The sequence below is a fragment of the Rattus norvegicus genome, chromosome 2 (genome assembly GCF_036323735.1).
Source record: "Rattus norvegicus strain BN/NHsdMcwi chromosome 2, GRCr8, whole genome shotgun sequence".
Taxonomy (NCBI): domain Eukaryota; kingdom Metazoa; phylum Chordata; class Mammalia; order Rodentia; family Muridae; genus Rattus; species Rattus norvegicus.
Genome location: NC_086020.1, coordinates 176338507 through 176356865, shown reverse-complemented (window position 1 = coordinate 176356865; position 18359 = coordinate 176338507). Strand labels below are relative to the sequence as shown.

At 46.0% G+C, this 18359-nt stretch overlaps 1 protein-coding gene across 1 annotated transcript; it reads right to left on the bottom strand.

Annotated features, from left to right (window-relative positions):
• Nucleotides 1-1997: 1997 nt before the first annotated feature.
• On the bottom strand, nucleotides 1998-10749 carry Ssr2 (signal sequence receptor subunit 2). The gene is made up of 6 exons (NM_001106442.1): nucleotides 10672-10749; nucleotides 10308-10462; nucleotides 9401-9499; nucleotides 6370-6478; nucleotides 3607-3684; nucleotides 1998-2517 (listed from the first exon to the last, which is right to left on the bottom strand). Exons 2-6 carry the CDS (start codon nucleotides 10460-10462, stop codon nucleotides 2407-2409), a joined length of 552 nt encoding a protein of 183 aa, NP_001099912.1. The 5' UTR covers nucleotides 10672-10749; the 3' UTR covers nucleotides 1998-2406.
• Between the last annotated feature and the right edge of the window lie 7610 nt (nucleotides 10750-18359).

Sequence of the window (18359 nt, the reverse complement as noted above, 5' to 3'; positions counted from 1 at the left end):
ACTTCAAGGCAGCTGATCTCTTGAAAGATGAAGTATCTAGCTCGGCCTCTTTTCAAAGTACCCATGACATCCATTGCCTTCCCTGCTTGTCACCGGTGAGCTCCCGTTTCATCTCCTCTCCCGCCAGTGCCAGTTCATACAACCATGATCTGTGCAAGGAAAAGGAGAGAGAGCCCCGGTCTTCCAGAAGAGACCACCCAGAGTGAACACCAAAAAGAAACACTTTATGTCACCTGCCCAAGTCCATCCTGGGGAGGGCAGGAGAGCCCTCCTCCTGTGACTTAACTCTGTAGCTCCAGGAGAAAGCACACATGGGAAACAGGGCTTCCCTCTCTGGAAAGGAAGGGTTCAGCACTAGATAAGATCCTATCAAAAGCACTCCCCACTTGAGACACCCCTACACCTGCTCACCCTGCCCAGTCTGAGCATTCCCAGAGTCCCACCGGAGCACGATGAATAAGAGAGTCATCTTTCTTGCTTTCTGACCTGGCTGGCGCTGGGGTGTCCAAGCTGCAGGGCCTGAAGGAAGGATGTTAGCTGCCTGAGGGCCACCCCGTTTGGAGCTTCCCGTTGTCTCCAAGTCCTTTTCATCTTTCAGGGACCCAGAGGCTCCCACGGCTGGGTAAAGGAAAGGTTAAACCGGTTAGGCAGGGGAGCTGAGGAGCCGATTCTAAAGGGGAAACTTGGTAGCAGAAACAAAGCCAGTGTTTGTTGGGTTTCCCCTCCTGCCTGGGAGGCCGTTCTCAGACCACGGCATTCCTGCGTTGGACAGAGTAGGTTTACAGTGGAGAAGCCACAGTAAACTGACTCTGAAAAAAAAGCCAAAGCTGCTTTTCCCACTGGCTACTAGAGGGTCCAACGCAGCAGGAAACCCAGCACTTCTTCCTGGCCTGAAAATAAAAATATTGCTGGGCATTTGGCACAGGCCTTTAATCTCAGCACTTAGGAGGCAGAGGCAGGTGGATCTCTGGGAATCTGAGGCCAGCCTGATCCACAAAGGGAGTTTCAAGACAGCCAGAGTTATGCAATAAGGAGATCCCATCTCAAAATAAAAAAATAAATTCAAACTCAACAGAAGCCATTTCCTTTAATAACTTTTATTTATAGGTATATGTGTGGGTGCCTGCACTGGTCATCAAAGGGTGTTGGATCCCCTGTCTATGGAGGTAAAGGCCACCTGACACAGATGCTAGTTTCTGAATTTGGGTCCTCTGCAAGGGCAGTCTGTGCTCTTGCTGCTGACCCATCTCTCCAGCCCCAAAGAGATGCCATTTAGTTTTTAAAAACTTAATTTAAAAAAACTTATATGAGTTTTTTTCTGCAGCACCTGGTCCAGCAAAGTCCAGAAGAGAGCACTGGGTCCCTTGGAACTAGAGTTAGAGGTGGTGAACTGCTATGTGGATGCTGAGAACAGAACCCAAGTCCAAGAGAACAGTCAGTGCTCTTAGCCACTGACCCATATTCCGTCCCATCCTAGAAACCACTACTCAGAGGTTCTCAACCTTCCCAACGAACGCTGTGACAACCTTCCCAACGCTGATTAAAGATACAGTACCTCATGTTATGATGACCCCTAACCATAAGGTTATTTTCATTGCTACTTCATAACTACAGTCTTGCCACTGTTATGAATTGTAATGTAAATATCTTATTTGACCCCTGTAAAAGGGTCCTTCGAGCCCCAGGTTCAGGTTGAGAAACACTGACTTAGACTAGTGAGGCAGAAAAGGCCTAAGAACTATTTTCTAGAAAGGTCAGTAAATAGATCAGAGCCATCTCCAGCTGTGGAGAGCCAGCAAGGAAGGCTCACAGGGGGTATGTGGTGATCAATGTGAAAACAGAAGAAAAGATGACCACAAGGGTTCAAAAGGACTCAGGCACATCTCTGAGAACAGACCACACTTCAAGGCCAAGAAAGCTTCCTGACTTCCCTGGAGCTGGAGCTTCAAGACCTGGGCTCCAAAAATGACCTGTCTATCCACAGCAAGACAAACACATGGGTATGGCATTTGTTTTTATTAGAAAATCCATTTGGTAAGTGCCCCAAATCCAGGCAGAGCCTGTGTAGCCCCCATAACCTTCTACCCTCTTGAGAGGAGCTGCCAGGGGATGGGGGTGTCAGACAGTCCCTCCTGGACCCCCAAGAGTTCACATTGCTAATATTATACCAACAGCACCTTGGTGGGACCCTCAAGCCCTGAAGCTGTGGCTAAAGGCAGTCCTGTCTGTATGGCTTCAGTGACAACAGGGAGGCCCTCTCAAACCTGCAGGCCTGCCCCTTGCATTCTGGTTGAGTTCAGGGTAAGATTCAGGACAAAAGAGCCAAGGGCCAAGAGAACACATTTGACACCCTCTGGAGTCTAGAAGACACCCGGTTTCTTGGGAGAAGGGCAGAGGAGACTGCATTCAGTTCTTCTTGGGTTTGGGAGTATCGTATTTCCTCTTGCTGGAATACCACAGGAGCAGAGGGATGCCTATGGAGGGCAAGGTCATGACCCCAAAGGCTGCCCAGTCCAGCTGTGGAGGAAAACAGGGGTTGTTTAGGAGTCTGGGTACAGAGAGGAGGGAAGAGGAAGGGGGAGGGAATGGTTCAATGGGAGAGGAGCAGCAAGGCCCAGAATGTGAGCAGGGCTTTGCCAGCCCCTCCCTCAGACAAAAGGGCTCCCTACGACTGGTCTCCTTTTCAAGCTGTGCAGCCAAAGCCTCACCTAGCCCCAATTCTAGACAGGGTTTGAGGAGGGGGACACCCCTAACAGACGCGCCTCCCGAGGAGACCCCGGGCTATCTCCTTCATACTTCACCCTGCTCACTTTCCAGCCTTGTTAAACACTTGTCATTCCTGGCTCACAGCAGGCCGTGAGTCAATCTGAGCTGTTCTCAAAGTCTGTCCTTCCTTGGCTCCTCTCTGCCTGGCTAAATCCTCTGTGGACTCAAAGACTGGACAGGTGGTGCTGACTATAGCCCGACCAGGGCCCAGGGTAAGACCTGACTGACCAGTGCCTCCCTTTCAACGCCCTCCTGGGTCCCTTATGCTGCCAGGGGAATTCTGTTGCTCCTGTGTCTATGTAGCCAAGCCGGCTTCAAACTGGTTAAATGGTTGATGATAAACTCATGTCCTTGCCTTCACTTCCCACGAGGTGCTGGGATAGAACCCAGGACCCTGAGCATGCGGGGCAAACACGCCAGCACCTGAGCTGCGTCCTCAGGCCCAGGTCATCTCATGGGGAAGGACTTATTTGGAGCTCTGGATGAATTCAGTGTTTAGTCAGCTCTGAAAAATTCTCTCCAAGCTCCAGCTGGGCACAGTGGTACATATCACTCAACTACCCCAAAACTTGGTGACTCCCCCCCCCCCCATGAATCTATTGGGGGTCCGACTGACACAGGCCTCTACTGAAGGCTGAGCAGAGCAAATCCAGGTTTTTGGTGCTGGCTATTGTGAGCTCATTGACAAAACTCTGGGCATGACTACATCAGGAGTCGATCTAAAACCATGAGGCCTGCCTGCCTACCAGTCTGTCTGTCTGTCCGCCTGCCTGCCTGCCTTTCCAGAACTAAATGAGTTCTCACCCCAGGGGATGAGGAGACAATACTAGAAGTGCTTACAAAATGGGGGGAGAATCTCCTGTCAAACTCCCGCTGAGCGAGGATTCCCCCCTGTCCAGGGGCACTGGTGGAGCCAATCTGGAGAAGGAAAAAGAAGGTGTTAAGGCGAGCTTCAAAGCTACCTCATCTGAGAACAGGTCTTTCCAGCCCACACATCTCTAAGCATTACACTGAGTTACCAGCACACACAGGCAAGAGTGTTTAAAGAACAGAACTAGAGCTCAAGTGGCAGGGTTCTTGGACAGCACACAAGAGGCCTGGGCTTTGATTATCAGAGCTGAGAAAAGAAAAGAAAAAGCAAAAAGGCAAAAGCTGTTGAGGGACAGAGATGGCTCCCCAATACCCACAGAGTGAGTGCTCACCACCACCCCTAAGTACAGTTCCAGGAAACCCCATCCCTGTGACCTCTTTAGATATTAGACATGCGTGTAAAACACACACATACAAGCAGGCAAAGCTCTCAGATACACAAATGTTTAAAAATTTAAGAAGAGCTTTTAAATTAGATAGGTGAAGCATGGTGACACGTGCCTTAATCTCAGCACACGGGAGGCAGAGACAGGTTGACTTCTAAATTAGAGGTCAGCCTGATCTACAGAGTGAGTTCTAGAATGGCCAGAGCTACACAGAGACGCCCTATCGTCAAAAACCAAAATTAAATACAAATTTAAAAACCAGAGAGATGACTCCCTTTAGCATCTATAAAGGAAAGTGGATTAGGAGCCAGGAGACCGGAGATCTCACTCGCCACACACTGAGTATCTGCTGAACAGCTCAGGCCAGCTACACAACTAAACCCAAAGCCCCACCCACCAGACTCAGGCTCACTCCTGTCTATAAGACAAGCTGTGGGCTGGAGAGATGGCTCAGCGGTTAAGAGCACTGACTGCTCTTCCAGAGGTCCTGAGTTCAATTCCCAGCAACCACATGGTGACTTGCAACCATCTGTAATGGGGATCTCATGCCTTCTTCTGGTGTGTCTGAAGACAGCTACAGTGTACTCACATACATAAATCATATTTAAAAAAAAAAAAAGACGGGGCTGGGGATTTAGCTCAGTGGTAGAGCGCTTACCTAGGAAGCGCAAGGCCCTGGGTTCGGTCCCCAGCTCCGAAAAAAAGAACCAAAAAAAAAACCAAAAAAAAAAAAAAAAAAAAAAAAAAAAAAAAGACAAGGTGTATAACAGAGTTACAAGTCCTCTGCAATCATTTACTTATTCCTCACGAGAAAACACCCTTTTCTACTTGAGGGCTGACCAAGGCTCAGCTCAAGTACTAAGAAGCGTCCTGAATATGTTAAAGCCCTACCCAAATGTACATTACCAGAGGAAGGCTGGGGCCGCTCCACATTCCTTTGCTTTCAAGAGGAGCCAAGAGTTTGGAGCTCACTGCAAATAACTCTGTTCTCACATGGCGAGTGAGCCTTTGATTTTTATGTCTGTTAACCCACCAAGTACCAGGTAGTGCTGGGCATAGTGACTCACACTCTTTTTTTTTTTTTCTTTTTTTTTTTTTTCGGAGCTGGGGACCGAACTCAGGGTCTTGCGGTTGCTAGGCAAGCGCTCTACCACTGAGCTAAATCCCCAACCCCGTGGCTCACACTCTTAATCCCAGTACTTGGGTGACGAGGCCAGAAGATCACGAGCTCAAGGTCAGCCTCATTCATATATTGAGAGTTTGAGACCAGTCTGGGCTACAGGAGAATGCCTCAATCTTAGCATAAAAACAAAAAAATTCAGTCAGTCGCAGTGATGTGCACCTTTAGAAGCAACACATGGAAGTCAGAAGCAGCAGATCTCTGTGAGTTTGAGGCCAGCCTGGTCTACAAAGCAAGTACCAGAACAGCCAGGGGTATGCACAGGGAAACCCTGTCTCAAAGAATAAATTAATAAATTAAAACATAACATTTCAATCAGTCAATTAATTAAAAATAAGGCTGAGGGCAGTGATGGTGAGGTCACAGCTGGACAGGTAAGGCAGAAGCAAGGGACTGTCACAAATACCAGGTCAGCCAGGTTGACAAAGTGAGTTCTAGGCCACCCAGGAGGACGCAGTAAGATTCTGTCTCCACCTTTAACCCCATCCAGAGACAGGATGGTCTCTTGTGAGGCCACCCTACTTTACATAATGAGTCCCAGGCCAGTCAGGACTACATAGTGAGATGTGTCTCAATAACCAAGAGAGGGAGGGGGTGGGGGCGGATGGCTCCTGAAGGGGTGAAACAGCGGGTGGAACAGGACCTTCTGAGAGGGAAGACAGTAACAGAGGAGCCTGGGAAGGTGACTGAAAATGGCAAGGACGGCTATGAAATGGAGAGCAAGTGACACATTCTAGATTAAAGGGAGAGCAAAGGAACAAAGTGAAAAGAAACTATGGTCTCCCATCGGGTGCAGCTACCCAATTCTGGAACTTTACGATTGGAACCAGACTTCCTTAGGACCATTCCAGGTATATAGTCAACCTGTCTGAGCAGCTGCTACGGAAATTTTCTGCAAGAGTTTTTTTTTTTTTTTTTTTTTTTTCTTTTTTTTTTTGGAGCTGGGGACCGAACCCAGGCAAGCACTCTACCGCTGAGCTAAATCCCCAACTCCTCTGCAAGAGCTTTTAAGGAGAGACAGCCAGGGGATCAGTTGTCTACTGGCTTCTACGGACACCCAACATACATGCATGCTCTCTCACACACAAACACATATATTTTGAAAACAAAGTAGGGAGTTTTTAAGGAGATTGGAGCTCTACCCAGCTCAAGGTTTGTAGAACTTACCACAACAGGCCCATCCTCCTGGGCCAGGTAAGTAATTGTTGCAGAAGTGAAATTGAAGTAACCAGCTTTGAGAGGACGCAGGACCACTGTGTGGGAGACATTGCTAGCACTGGCCCAAGGGTTAAGGAAGAAAAAATGATGGCGAAGGTCTACTGTGCTGGTGTAGTCATTTAATTCCAGCACCCAGGAGGCAGAGGCAGGCAGATCTCTGTGGGTTAGAGGACAGTCAGGACTACACAGAAACCCCATCTCAGAAAGACAATGAAACCAAGCAGTAACCACCTTTCCATCCTGGCCACAAAACAGTTAATAACTCATGAAGTGACTTCATGCCTAACATCTGCACTCTTTGAAATTTAGCATATGGCATGCTATACTAATAATATATTTTATAATATGCTGGGAGTAGACCCGGGTCCTCCGAAAGATCAGCAAGTGCTCTTAACTGCTAAGCCATCTCTCTAGATACACACAAACGTGCTGGGGTTAGTCTTGTGCACAGTGTATTCAGAAGTTCTGGGCCCCAGTCCAGACTGTAACCTGATCTTGGCGCATTGCATTAAACTGTGTTCAGTAAGAATGCTCCTCGATATCCCTGATTGGTTAATAAAAGGCTGGAGCCTGTGACCGAGGAGGAGAGAGGGGAAGGAGAGACTGCTGAGATGTCACCATGAGGCAGGATGACCCGGAAGCACATGGCAGAGAAGCTGAGCTGGCAGTGACTGGGCCTTCATCTGGTTAGTAATCCCCTTCCGGGTTAGAATAGCTCAGAACTGTGCAGCACAGAGCCAGCAGCCTGCAGATAAAACACCAGCTTTCTGTCTTTATTCAGGAGCTACAGAAAGAAGCAGGGTAGAGACCCTACCCCACCAAAAGTAATACAACACACACATATTTTTAAACAACTTAGAAAATCTTTCATTATTATTTCTTTTCTTTGTGCATGCGTGTGCGTGTGTGTGTATAGACAGGGTTTCTCTGTACAACCCTGGCTGTCCTGGAACTCAATCTGTGGACCAGACTGGCCTTGAACTCATAGACATCCATCTGCCTGTGCCTCCCAAGGGCTGGGATTAAAGGTGTGCACCACCAGTGCCTGGCATATTTTCTCTTTTTTTCACTGTATCTAGCTGGCTGGCAGACTAGGTTGGTTCTTTATGTAGAGTGCTAGGATTAAAGACGTACAGTATCATTTCTGTCAAGATTTTACTTATAATTACATTTGTGTGTATGTTCCAGGGGTTTATGTGCATGTACACATTGATGTCAGTGCCTAGACATATTGGGAAAGGACCTTGGAGTCTTTGGAGTGTAGTTACAGATGGCTGTGAGCTAGCTGTCTGACAAGAGTGTTGGGAACCAGCCTTGTGTCTTCTGTAAAAACAAAAGTGCTCTTACCCACAGAAAAATCACCTCAGTCCACAACAGAAGTTCTTAAAAATATAGTACACAGTATAAAAACAAAAGGAACAAACAAAAATACAAAGAGAATATTTATCCTCATCAGAAAAATGTAAACATGTAGCTAGAGGTTTAAGAACACTTCCTACTGGGGTTGGGGATTTAGCTCAGTGGTAGAGCGCTTGCCTAGCAAGCGCAAGGCCCTGGGTTCGGTCCCCAGCTCCGAAAAAAAGAAAAGGGAAAAAAAAAAAAAAAAAAAGAACACTTCCTACTCTTTGGAGTTTGGTTCTGGGCATAGAACAGAACCTTCTGTAATCACAGCTCCAAGGCATCGGATATCTTCTTGCCTAGACACACACACACACACACACACACACACACACACACACACACACCACACACACACACACGAGAGAGAGAGAGAGAGAGAGAGAGAGAGAGAGAGAGAGAGAGAGTATCTAAGTACACTTTAACACACAAAGCAGGGGAGGGAGGACTAATCATGTAATTCAATAGTAAAAATAACTGTCGGGGTTGGGAATTTAGCTAAGTGGTAGAGCGCTTGCCTAGGAAGCGCAAGGCCCTGGGTTCGGTCCCCAGCTCCGAAAAAAAGAACCAAAAAAAAAAAAAAAAACAAAACAAAACAACAAAAATAAATAAATAACTGTCACAGTGCAGTGGTGGCCCACACCTTTGATCCTGGCACTTGGGAGGCAGATGCAGGAGGATCTCTGTGAGTTCAAGACCAGCCTAGTCAGCATAGCAAGTTTCAGGACAGCCTGGACTATGTAGGAAAATCCTGTCTTGAAAAGGGGCTGGAGAGATGGCTCAGTGGTTAAGAGCACCGACTACTCTTCCTGAGTTCAATTCCCAGCAACCACATGGTGGCTCACAACCATCTGTAATAAGATCTGATGCCCTCTTCTGGTGTGTCTGAAAACAGTGACAGTGTATTTATAATAAACAAACAAACAAACAAAACAAATCTTTAAAAAAAGAAAGAAAAGTCAAAATATAAAAATCACTTACTGGGGTTGGGGATTTAGCTCAGTGGTAGAGCGCTTGCCTAGCAAGCACAAGGCTGTGGGTTCGGTCCCCAGCTCCGAAAAAAAAGAAAAAAGAAAAAAAAAAAAATCACTTACTAAGAGGAGAGGCTAGGGGTTGGGGATTTAGCTCAGTGGTAGAGCGCTTGCCTAGCAAGCACAAGGCCCAGCACCAAAAAAAGAAAAAAGAAAAAAGAAAAAAGAAAAAAAAAAAAAAGAGGAGAGGCTAACAAGTACCCAGCGTCTCCCTGGTGACATCCCACTGAATCTGCTTTGAAAACACCTCAGATGTAGAGCACTTCTTTCTTACCCATTGTGTGTGAATACCTATTCTGTCTCTGGCAATGCAAAGAGAAAAAGGACATTCAGTATACATTCATGGCCACATATGTCTTTATAAATGTCTATATCTCCCTAATGGAACTGAAGGAGACAGTCTTATAACCTGAAGGAAGACACACACAGCTGACACCTCATCCTCCCAATATATGACAAGAAGGGGCCACACACTCAGTCTGCTTGCAGCACCCTTGCTCTTTCCCACGTTGTCTCTCTCCCAGCCCTCAACACCTATAAAAAAAGGATACGGAGCAATCCGGTCCCATTTGACGTTGAGCATACCAGAGACAATGCCGAAGTCTTCTGGAGGGAAGGAATCGTCAGATAATTCCACGTCTAATGCCGCACTGGAAAGCAGAGAAACAAAAAGTGAGGGGCATGGGATGAAGGGAGCTAACCAGAAAATCCACCTGCTGGTCAAAAGAAACCACCGTATAAACTGGGTCTGTTTTGAAGAATCCAGATCAAGGCCTGGACTCTGTTGCTCAGAAACACCAGAATATTCAACTATCCAGAAGTGAATGTGCCCAAGGCTATTCCTGCTCTAATATCTAGATAGTGGAAGTAAGGTAAAAATGGAAAAGAAATATAAAAGGAAACAACGGCAATAAAAGTGCTCATGGGAGCCAGCAGTGGTGGCACATGCCTTTAACCCCAGCACTCAGGAAGCAGATGTCTGTGAGTTTAAGGCTAATCTAGTATACAAAGTGGATTTTAGGACAGCCAGGGCTACACGAAGACACTGTCTTGAAAAACAAACAAACAAACAAAGTGATCGTTGGTAAAAGAAGAAAGCTGGGAGTCTGCATGCGAAGTAAGTGGACACTCTGTGTCTGCATTTCCTTTTTCACAAGCTGAATTTATTCCTACCTTTGAAAGCCTTCCAGGACCCCAAAGTGGAAGATAGTTTCTTGTAGTTCACCTTAGGATGCCTTCACTTTCAAAAGCACCCCAACAAAGGTAAGCCCTCCAGTATATTCATTCATTCATTCATTTACTCACTCACTCACTCACTCACTCACTCACTCACTCACTCACTCACTGCACTCGATGCTGGAGGACTCCAAAAGAGAATTCACTCCCCAACAAAATGTTCGCAGTGCCCACGTGGAGGCTCAGAATTCATAAAGGAGCTTGCTAATTCTAGGCCGTTACCTGGAGCCGACATTGTAGATGTTATACTGTAGGGTCAGGTCCCTCCCTTCCACAGCGTATCTGTTGAGCAATGATTTGGAGGCCAAAAGCCTGGCTCCTTCTTCTGCTTGACTGACGGCTAACAGAGCCAACACCACAACCACCAGCGACCTCATCTTCGGAAAAGAGAGTAAAGTGAGCAATGGACCCAAGCATGGAAAACACTGCCAGCCGGGCAGCCTGTGCGGCGCCACACTCCAGCCCCGCCGCCACGTCAGCAGCCGCGGGCCCCGAGAACCGCCCAAGCCACGGCAGTGTGCACCGCGCTGTGATTCAGGCCGTATCACCGAGGACCCCCCAACGCTCCCGGGACTCCCAGACTCACCGTGAGTACCCGAAACGCCTCCCTGGGCCACAGAACCGGAAAACGGCGTCAGCCTCCAAAAGACCGGAAACAGATCTGGCCGGAAACCCTTGTGTCCCTTCCAGTGCCTTGTGGATGTTGTAGTTCTGGAACAAGCCCCACCTTCCCTTTTGTGGTGGCTGGTACCCCAAAGGAGTGAGTTACCTAGAGTCCTTGACTCTTTCCTGTGTGTCTTCAAATCTTTTTTCTTTAATACATTCCCCCATAAAATACTCCTCTGTTTATTTAAGTAAACTAAAATGGAATAAACTGCACGGGCACATTTTTAAAGTTCAAAGAGACTCCGACTTGTTTTAAAGCTGCAGTAGTTGATTCGGCTGTTCCTTACATTCTTAGGTTTCCAAGCTGGCTGGTCACTGCCTTATGTAATTAGCATTTTACAGGGACTTCAGACAACTAGTAAACAGGGTCAGAGAGATCCCTCAGCAGGTGAAGTCACTTACCACCATGCCTGCCCAACTGAGTTTGAATTCCTGGACTCATTAATAGGACATCCATCGGCAAGTTCTCCTCTGGTCTCTCTGTGTGTGTGTGTGTGTGTGTGTGTGTGTGTGTGTGTGTGTGTGTGTGTGTTTGCGCGCGCGCACACACGTGCATAAATACATGAATTCGAATACATGCATATAGCACATATGCAGAGGAATTCTTCCACAGCTCTTCTGTAGTACTCTTGTATGTAGTATGTGTTTACTGTTCACCACCTACTTTATGCTCTGGCACTGCTCAAGGTGCTGGGGAAGTGATGAGAGAACATTTGCATTTGTACCTGGCTCTCCTGGGGTGCCCTATGCTCCTTCCTTCCTTCCTTCCTTCCTTCCTTCCTTCCTTTCTTTTTTTTTGGACTGGTCTAGCACTCACGAGATCCCTTGGCTTCTGCCTTCTAGGTGAAGCTGGGATTAAAGGCATGTGCCAACACTGGTGGCTTGATTGACTTCTTACAACTATATAATGGTTCTTAAATTACTATTTATGTGCATGAGTGTTTTGCCTGACGTACATATATGCACCATGTGCATGACGAGTGCTCAAGGAGGTCAGAAGAGACAGCTTTCACCTGAGTAAGAGGAAGACCAATTGTATTTCCTGCTTCTATGTCCTCATTCTCTAAGCTTGTTTTCTTCCTTCCTTCCTTCCTTCCTTTCTTTCTTTCTTTCTTTCTTTCTTTCTCTCTTTCTTAAGATTTATTTTATTATATTTATGTAAGTTTGTTGTCACTCTTTTCAGACACACCAGAAGAGGGCATAAGATCCCACGACAGATGGTTGTGAGCCACCATGCAGTTGCTGGGAATTGAACTCAGGACCTCTGGAAGAGCAGTCAGTGCTCTTAACCACTGAGCTCACAACCATCTGTAATGAGATCGATGCCCTCTTCTGGTGTGTCTGAAGACAGGTACAGTGTACTTATATATAATAAATGAATAAAAAACAAACAAACAAACAAACAAACAAACAGAGTAAAGTGTGTCTTGTCCAGACACTTCAGTTGGAATGGTGACCTTTTTCTTTGAAGACCCAAACTTTTTATTTTTGGTTATTCAAGATAAGGTTTCTCTGTGTAGCCCTGGCTGCCTGGAACTCTGTCTGGAGACCAGGCTGGCCTCAAACACACAAAAATCCACCTGCCTCTGCCTCCTGAGTATCCAAACTTATTTCTATCTAACAAGCTATCTAAACTGTATGCAGTGGTGGGTGATGGAGTAAGAAATCGCTAATGTGACTGCTTTATGGTGTGGTTAAGGGAAAGGTCTTTTGTATTTTATTGTAAATAAAAGAGAGAAAATACAGAGGTACCCAGAAGAGTTCAGAGCATAAAGAGAAAGAGATAGACTGAACATGGCTAACAGACTGGACATGGGTTATCTGTGGGAGAAGGGAAACTAACCAGAGATAGAAAAAGTGAGCACAGTTGGTTATAAGAAGGGTGAGTTTCGGGGTTGGGGATTTAGCTCAGTGGTAGAGCACTTGCCTAGGAAGCGCAAGGCCCTGGGTTCGGTCCTCAGATCCGAAAAAAGAACCAAAAAAAAAAAAAAAAAAAACCAAAGAAAAAAGAAAAAAAAAAAGGGGGGTGAGTCTCATGGGCTGGAGAGATGGCTCAGCAGCTAAGAGCACTGACTGCTCTTCCAGAGGTCCTGAGTTCAAATCCCAGTAACCACATGGTGGCTCACAACCATCTGTAAAGAGATCTGATGCCCTCTTCTGGTGTGTCTGAAGACAGGTACAGTGTACGTATATATAATAAATAAATACATTTTTTTCTAAAAAAAGAAAGGTAAGTCTCTGAGGGGAGAGAGGCCATGAGCTAGAAAGAGTTTAAGGTAGGGAAAGAGGTTAGGAAGGGCTAGGATTCTAGCATGGATTTTGAAGTGTGTAACAGGGCTGGAGAGATGGCTTAGTGGTTAAGAGCACTGACTTCTCTTCCAGAGGTCCTGAGTTCAATTCCCAGCAACCATATGGTGGCTCACAACCATCTGTAATAGGTGACTTCTTTTTATGTGACTGAAGACAGTGATAGTGTACTCACATACATAAAATAAATAAATGCTTTTTTTTTTTTTTTGGTTCTTTTTTTCGGAGCTGGGGACCGAACCCAGCCTTGTGCTTCCTAGGCAAGCGCTCTACCACTGAGCTAAATTCCCAACCCCTGTTTTTTTTTTTTTTTTTTTAAGTATGTAGGGGTTGGGGATTTGGCTCAGTGGTAGAGTGCTTACCCAGCAAGCACAAGGCCCTGGGTTTGGTCCCCAGCTCCGAAAAAAAAGAAAAGAAAAAAAAAAAAAAAGAAGTATGTAATAGGTACATGCTATACTGAGGGAGCCTGGATGCCAACATGAGCTGATATGCTGATAGACACCACAGGTCATATGTCTCTCTGCCAGAAGTCAAGGAGAGAATTCCTTTTGGCTGATGGGAACCAGTTTTACAAGTTCCAGAGGAATCCTCTTATAGTCCAGGTCTAGCTCATTTCTGGATGTTAGAACTGCCTTCAGGAGTTTGGGAAATTGGAGTCAAACCTTTGGACCTGACAAGTCAAGTATATATTCAGTGTGCACTCTTCAGAAACCCCACAAAACAGATGCCTCCAAATTCAGAAGAGGAATGTCTTCCTCTTCTCTCTGGCCTCTCATGCATTGACCTCCAATCTCTCCCCTATTCACTGAGGCACTTGGCCACTTTTTTAGGACATTTATCACTGGGGAGGAGGGAGGCCTTATATGAACTAAGCAAGAGCTCTACCTCTGACCTCTACCTCTGTTGCAGAGCAACATACAAGCACCGCGATCTACTCTGTGGAAAATACAGGGGCAGGCAGGCCATAGGCACGTACACGCAGTGCCTATGCCTGTTGCGAGATGTTGGATCATACTGTGAACCATCTGTAATAGGATCTGATGCCCTTTTCTGGTGTGTCTAAAGACAGCTACAGTGTGCTTATATAAATAAAATATTTTTATTTATTATATATTACAGATGGTTGTGAGCCACCATGTGGTTGCTGGGATTTGAACTCAGGTCCTCTGGAAGAGCAGTCAGTGCTCTTAACCACTGAGCCATCTCTCCAGCCCTAAATAAAATACTTTTAAAAAATATGTTTACACAAGCCTTCTCTGCTAGCATTCTGGGCAGATCTCTCTTGCGTTCAGGCCAACCAGAGCAAATAAAGAGACCCCTTCTTATAACAACAAACAAACAAGCAAAATAAAGCAAAATCTGTCATTTATTTTTAGTGGGCTCTGGACCTCGGCAGCAGGGAGGCGGGTAGTGTGATTTGACCAAGAGGCAAATGCAACACCACCCCCTTTTCACAAAAACATCCTGAGAGGCCACAACCAATGACTTCCCTTTGCCAGTGAGAAATCCAGTTCTTTACTGGGCACCGTACTCCACAGCTTCAGACACATCCATTCTCCCTTCCCTACTTTCTCACTCTCAGACCTTTGATTAGAGCAAGTTAGTGAATTTAGAAAAATCTTGGGGCTGGAGAGATGGTTCTGTGGTTAAAAGCAATTTTTATTCTTCTAGAGGACTGGGGTTGGTTCCCAGCACCCACCTGATGGTTGATAACTGTCTGTAACTCCACTTCTAGGGGATCTGATGTCTGCTTTTGGCCTCCTACAACATCAGGCACATGGTGCACAGATATATAGACAGGTGAAACACCCATACACATAAAATGAAAGTAAATAAAAATCTTGGGGCCAGTAAGATGGCTCAGTTGGTAAAAAGTGCTTGTTGAGTTCGATCTCAGAACCCATCTGGTAGGAGAATAGAACCAATTCTTGTATGTTAGTTTTCAGATATATGAGCAGGTATGAGGTACCTCTTGATTGGAAATTTTCTAATCTGCTAGGAAATGTTAGGTCTCAGAGAATCTCAGGAGAGTTCACTGAGGCTCATTAACACATCAAAGCAGCTGCTAGTACCCAGCTGCCCAGTGTTAACCTGAGTGGCAAACCCTAAACCTCTCCAGCCTCTGAGCTTCACTTCCCTTCGCTCAGCTTCTCCGACTCCTACTTAGCCCAGCCATTTGACTACATGCTTCCTTTTGGTTCTCCTCTTTCTTCTTGGCCGACTTGGCTCCTCTCTTGGCCCCCTCCTCTCTCTTTTCTCTCTCTCCGTCATTTTATTCTCATGGCCAGGTTCAGTCTGGACTGTCAGATCCCTCTGGCTGTTCTCTCCCTCACAGCTACAATAAACCTTCTCCTTAACTGTACCAACACTATCTTGCCCTATGGTGATCTGACAAGTCTACCTATGGCTCCCAGGAACTCTCCTGTTATTTATTGTTGTCTTGGTTTTTTTTTTTTTTTTAATTTTTAATGTGTTTTATGTATGTGAGTACACTGTAGCTGTCAGACACACCAGAAGAGGGCATCAGACCCCATTATGAATGGCTATGAGCCACCATGTGGTTGCTGGGAATCGAACTCAGGACCTCTGGAAGAGCAGTCAGTGCTCTTAACCACTGAGCTATCTCTCCAGCCCCCATTTTTGTTGGTTTTTATTTGGGGAAGGGTTCTTAGTACGTTTTTTCTCCCTTCCCTTGAGACAGGCTCTCTTGGAGTGAAAGAGCTAGCCTCAAACTCATTACACAGCCTGAGCCTAGCCTAGCCTTGATCTCTCTCTCTCTCTCTCTCTCTCTCTCTCTCTCTCTCTCTCTCTCTCTGTACAGAAGAAGTTCATCATATTACCTGGACTTGATGATGTGACTCCATGTGAGGCCTCCAAGTCAGAAATGATGATCTCCCTATTTTTCCGGAGGGGCAGCGGTGGGAAGGAGCAGACACAAGAGAAGCGATAGGGTATAGAGGTAAATATGACAGGATTGCTTAGGGAACTAGCGATGGTGATTGCAGTAGGTGTGACAGCCATCTGGAAATGGCCGTGCCAGGTCATCAGGAAGTGGAAGAGCCTCGGTGCCAGGAAGATAGCCCAGTTTATATCTGTTATGGCTTCCAAAACCTGAAACTCTAGAGCCCAAAGGCTGGACATCCCAGAGGGTTTTGCTGTGTCTTGTTTGTTTGTGTGTTTGTTTGTTTGTTTGTTTGTGTGTTTGGGTCCTTGTTTTATACTGTGGCACAAACTGGCCTAGAGCTTTCACTATGTAGCCCAGGCTAGCCTCAAACTCATGGCAATGAGTTCCCAAGTACCTTGGCTTCCCAAGTGCTGAGATTATAGTCATGAGCTACGTTATCCAGTGAGAACTTAAAGTTCTAGTGTCCAAAGTTGGGAGAAAAGAAAAGGGTCTATCCCAACCCTTTGCAAGAAACCAAATCTATTTGGTCTTTCCAGACTGGATTAGATAGCCCCCATCCACATGACTTTCAACCTTGTCCCTGAGAGTCTGAGGATGTTTTCAGAAACATCTTCAAAGACTCCTAAATAATAAATCTTAACCTGGTCATTTTCAACCCAAGATTAACCATCACAATTGATAAGGAAAAGGGGAAAGTCCTTAGCAAAATGAAAAGGGGCTTCCAGGCATCTGTATGGGACTGGCTGTGGAAGCAGTGGGAGAAGTGAATGGAGATCCTTCCTAGGTACAGGCAAGCATCCTGTGGGTCCCACCTGCTGTGAGTGTGGTAGCTTCCCTTACAGTGATGAAGAACCACTGAGCATGCAGCAGGACACCAAGGTGGTGTTTCCAACACCCACTTTCTCTGAGTTTGAAACCAGCCTGGTTTACATAGTGAGTTCCAGGACAGCCGGCTCTACACAGAAAAACCCTGTCTCAAGAAAAAAATTCAGGGGCTGGGGTTTTAGCTCAGTGGTAGAGCGCTTACCTAGGAAGCGCAAGGCCCTGGGTTCGGTCCCCAGCTCCGAAAAAAAGAACCAAAAAAAAAAAAAAAAGAAAAAAAGAAAAAAGAAAAAGAAAAAAATTCAGTTACTCAGGTTTGGCTAGAAATGGAGTCTAGCACACAGTAGGTTTTCAGATAAGCACCTCCACTCATACAATGTTTTGTTTTGTTTTTTTAATGTATGACACTGGGTGTGGTGACACACACTTGGAATTCCAGTGCTTGGGAGGCAGAAGCAGGCCGGTCTCTGTCCCAGGTCAGCCTGTCTATAGAGTGAATTTCTCATCAGCCAGGACTGCAAGTGAAAACCTATCTCAAAGAAGCAAAACAAAACTGTATGCGCTTAAAGCATACAATTAGATAAGTTTTAGCATAAGTATATACTCACAAAACCGTCACCACAAGGCAGAATCAACTATGAACAAGAGGGCCTTGGAGAAGGTAAGTCACAGGGTGACAATTTGTCTCCCAACAAAGGCCACTTATTTAAGAAGACAAGACAAACTTTATTTCACTTCTTAGTTATGTATACATGTGTGTTTCTGTGTGTGAGTCTGTGTGTGAGTCTGTGTGTGAGTCTGTGCATGTTGAGGTTAGAGGAGCTTGCCAGACCCCCTGGGAGCTGGAGGTACAGGTGGTTGTGAGTCATCTGACATGGATGCTACCAGCTAGATTCAGTTCTTTCACACACACCAGATTTTTTTTTTGTTTTCTTCCTCCTTCCTTCCTTCCTTCCTTCCTTCCTTCCTTCCTTCCTTCCTTAGACAGAATCTCACTATATAGACCAGACTGACCTCAAATTCAATGATTCACCTGCCTCTGCCTCCACAGTGCTGGGATTAAAAGCCCGTGGCATCACACCTGGGTTTAGCTGCTTTTTTTATAGTTTTGTTGTTGTTGTTGTTGTTGTTGCCATCATGGGGTTTGGGAGGATATGTGCCATGGTTCATGTGTTGGGGGATAGTTTTGTGCACTCTGTATTCAGATGCTGATTTCTGTGCCCAGAGATCTGGTTGCAGTCATGATGTTGGCACTGTCATGGTTGTTAGAGTATGTCCTGTCTCGATGATGTGTAAAGATTGCTTGCCATCCCCCAATAAAGAGCTGATCAGCTTATAGCTGGGCAGGAAAAGAGGAGCCTCCTGCCTGATACCCATGAATGAGAGACTTGGCTGTTGCCAATTACAGACACCTGAGATGGTGGAAATGCCTCTTCTCTGTGAGCTCAAGGGCAGGGCTGCGGCCAGCCACAGCATGAGGAAGTCTGAGCCGACAGAAGCCAGAGAGAACCCAAGAAATCCAACTATAGATGAACTTCTGATCAGGTAAGAAAATTTTTGGAATTATTGTTAAG

What these genes read in the sequence shown, in the direction of transcription:
- Ssr2 (NM_001106442.1), bottom strand. Translation starts at nt 10,462, where the DNA reads ATGAGGTCGCTGGTGGTTGTGGTGTTGGCTCTGTTAGCCGTCAGTCAA. An exon ending in AAATGGGACCGGATTGCTCC is followed by an intron (nt 6,479 to 9,400) that starts GTATCCTTTTTT and finishes CCCTTGGGCCAG; the next exon opens with TGCTAGCAATGTCTCCCACA. An exon ending in AGGAGGATGGGCCTGTTGTG is followed by an intron (nt 3,685 to 6,369) that starts GTAAGTTCTACA and finishes TTCCTTCTCCAG; the next exon opens with ATTGGCTCCACCAGTGCCCC.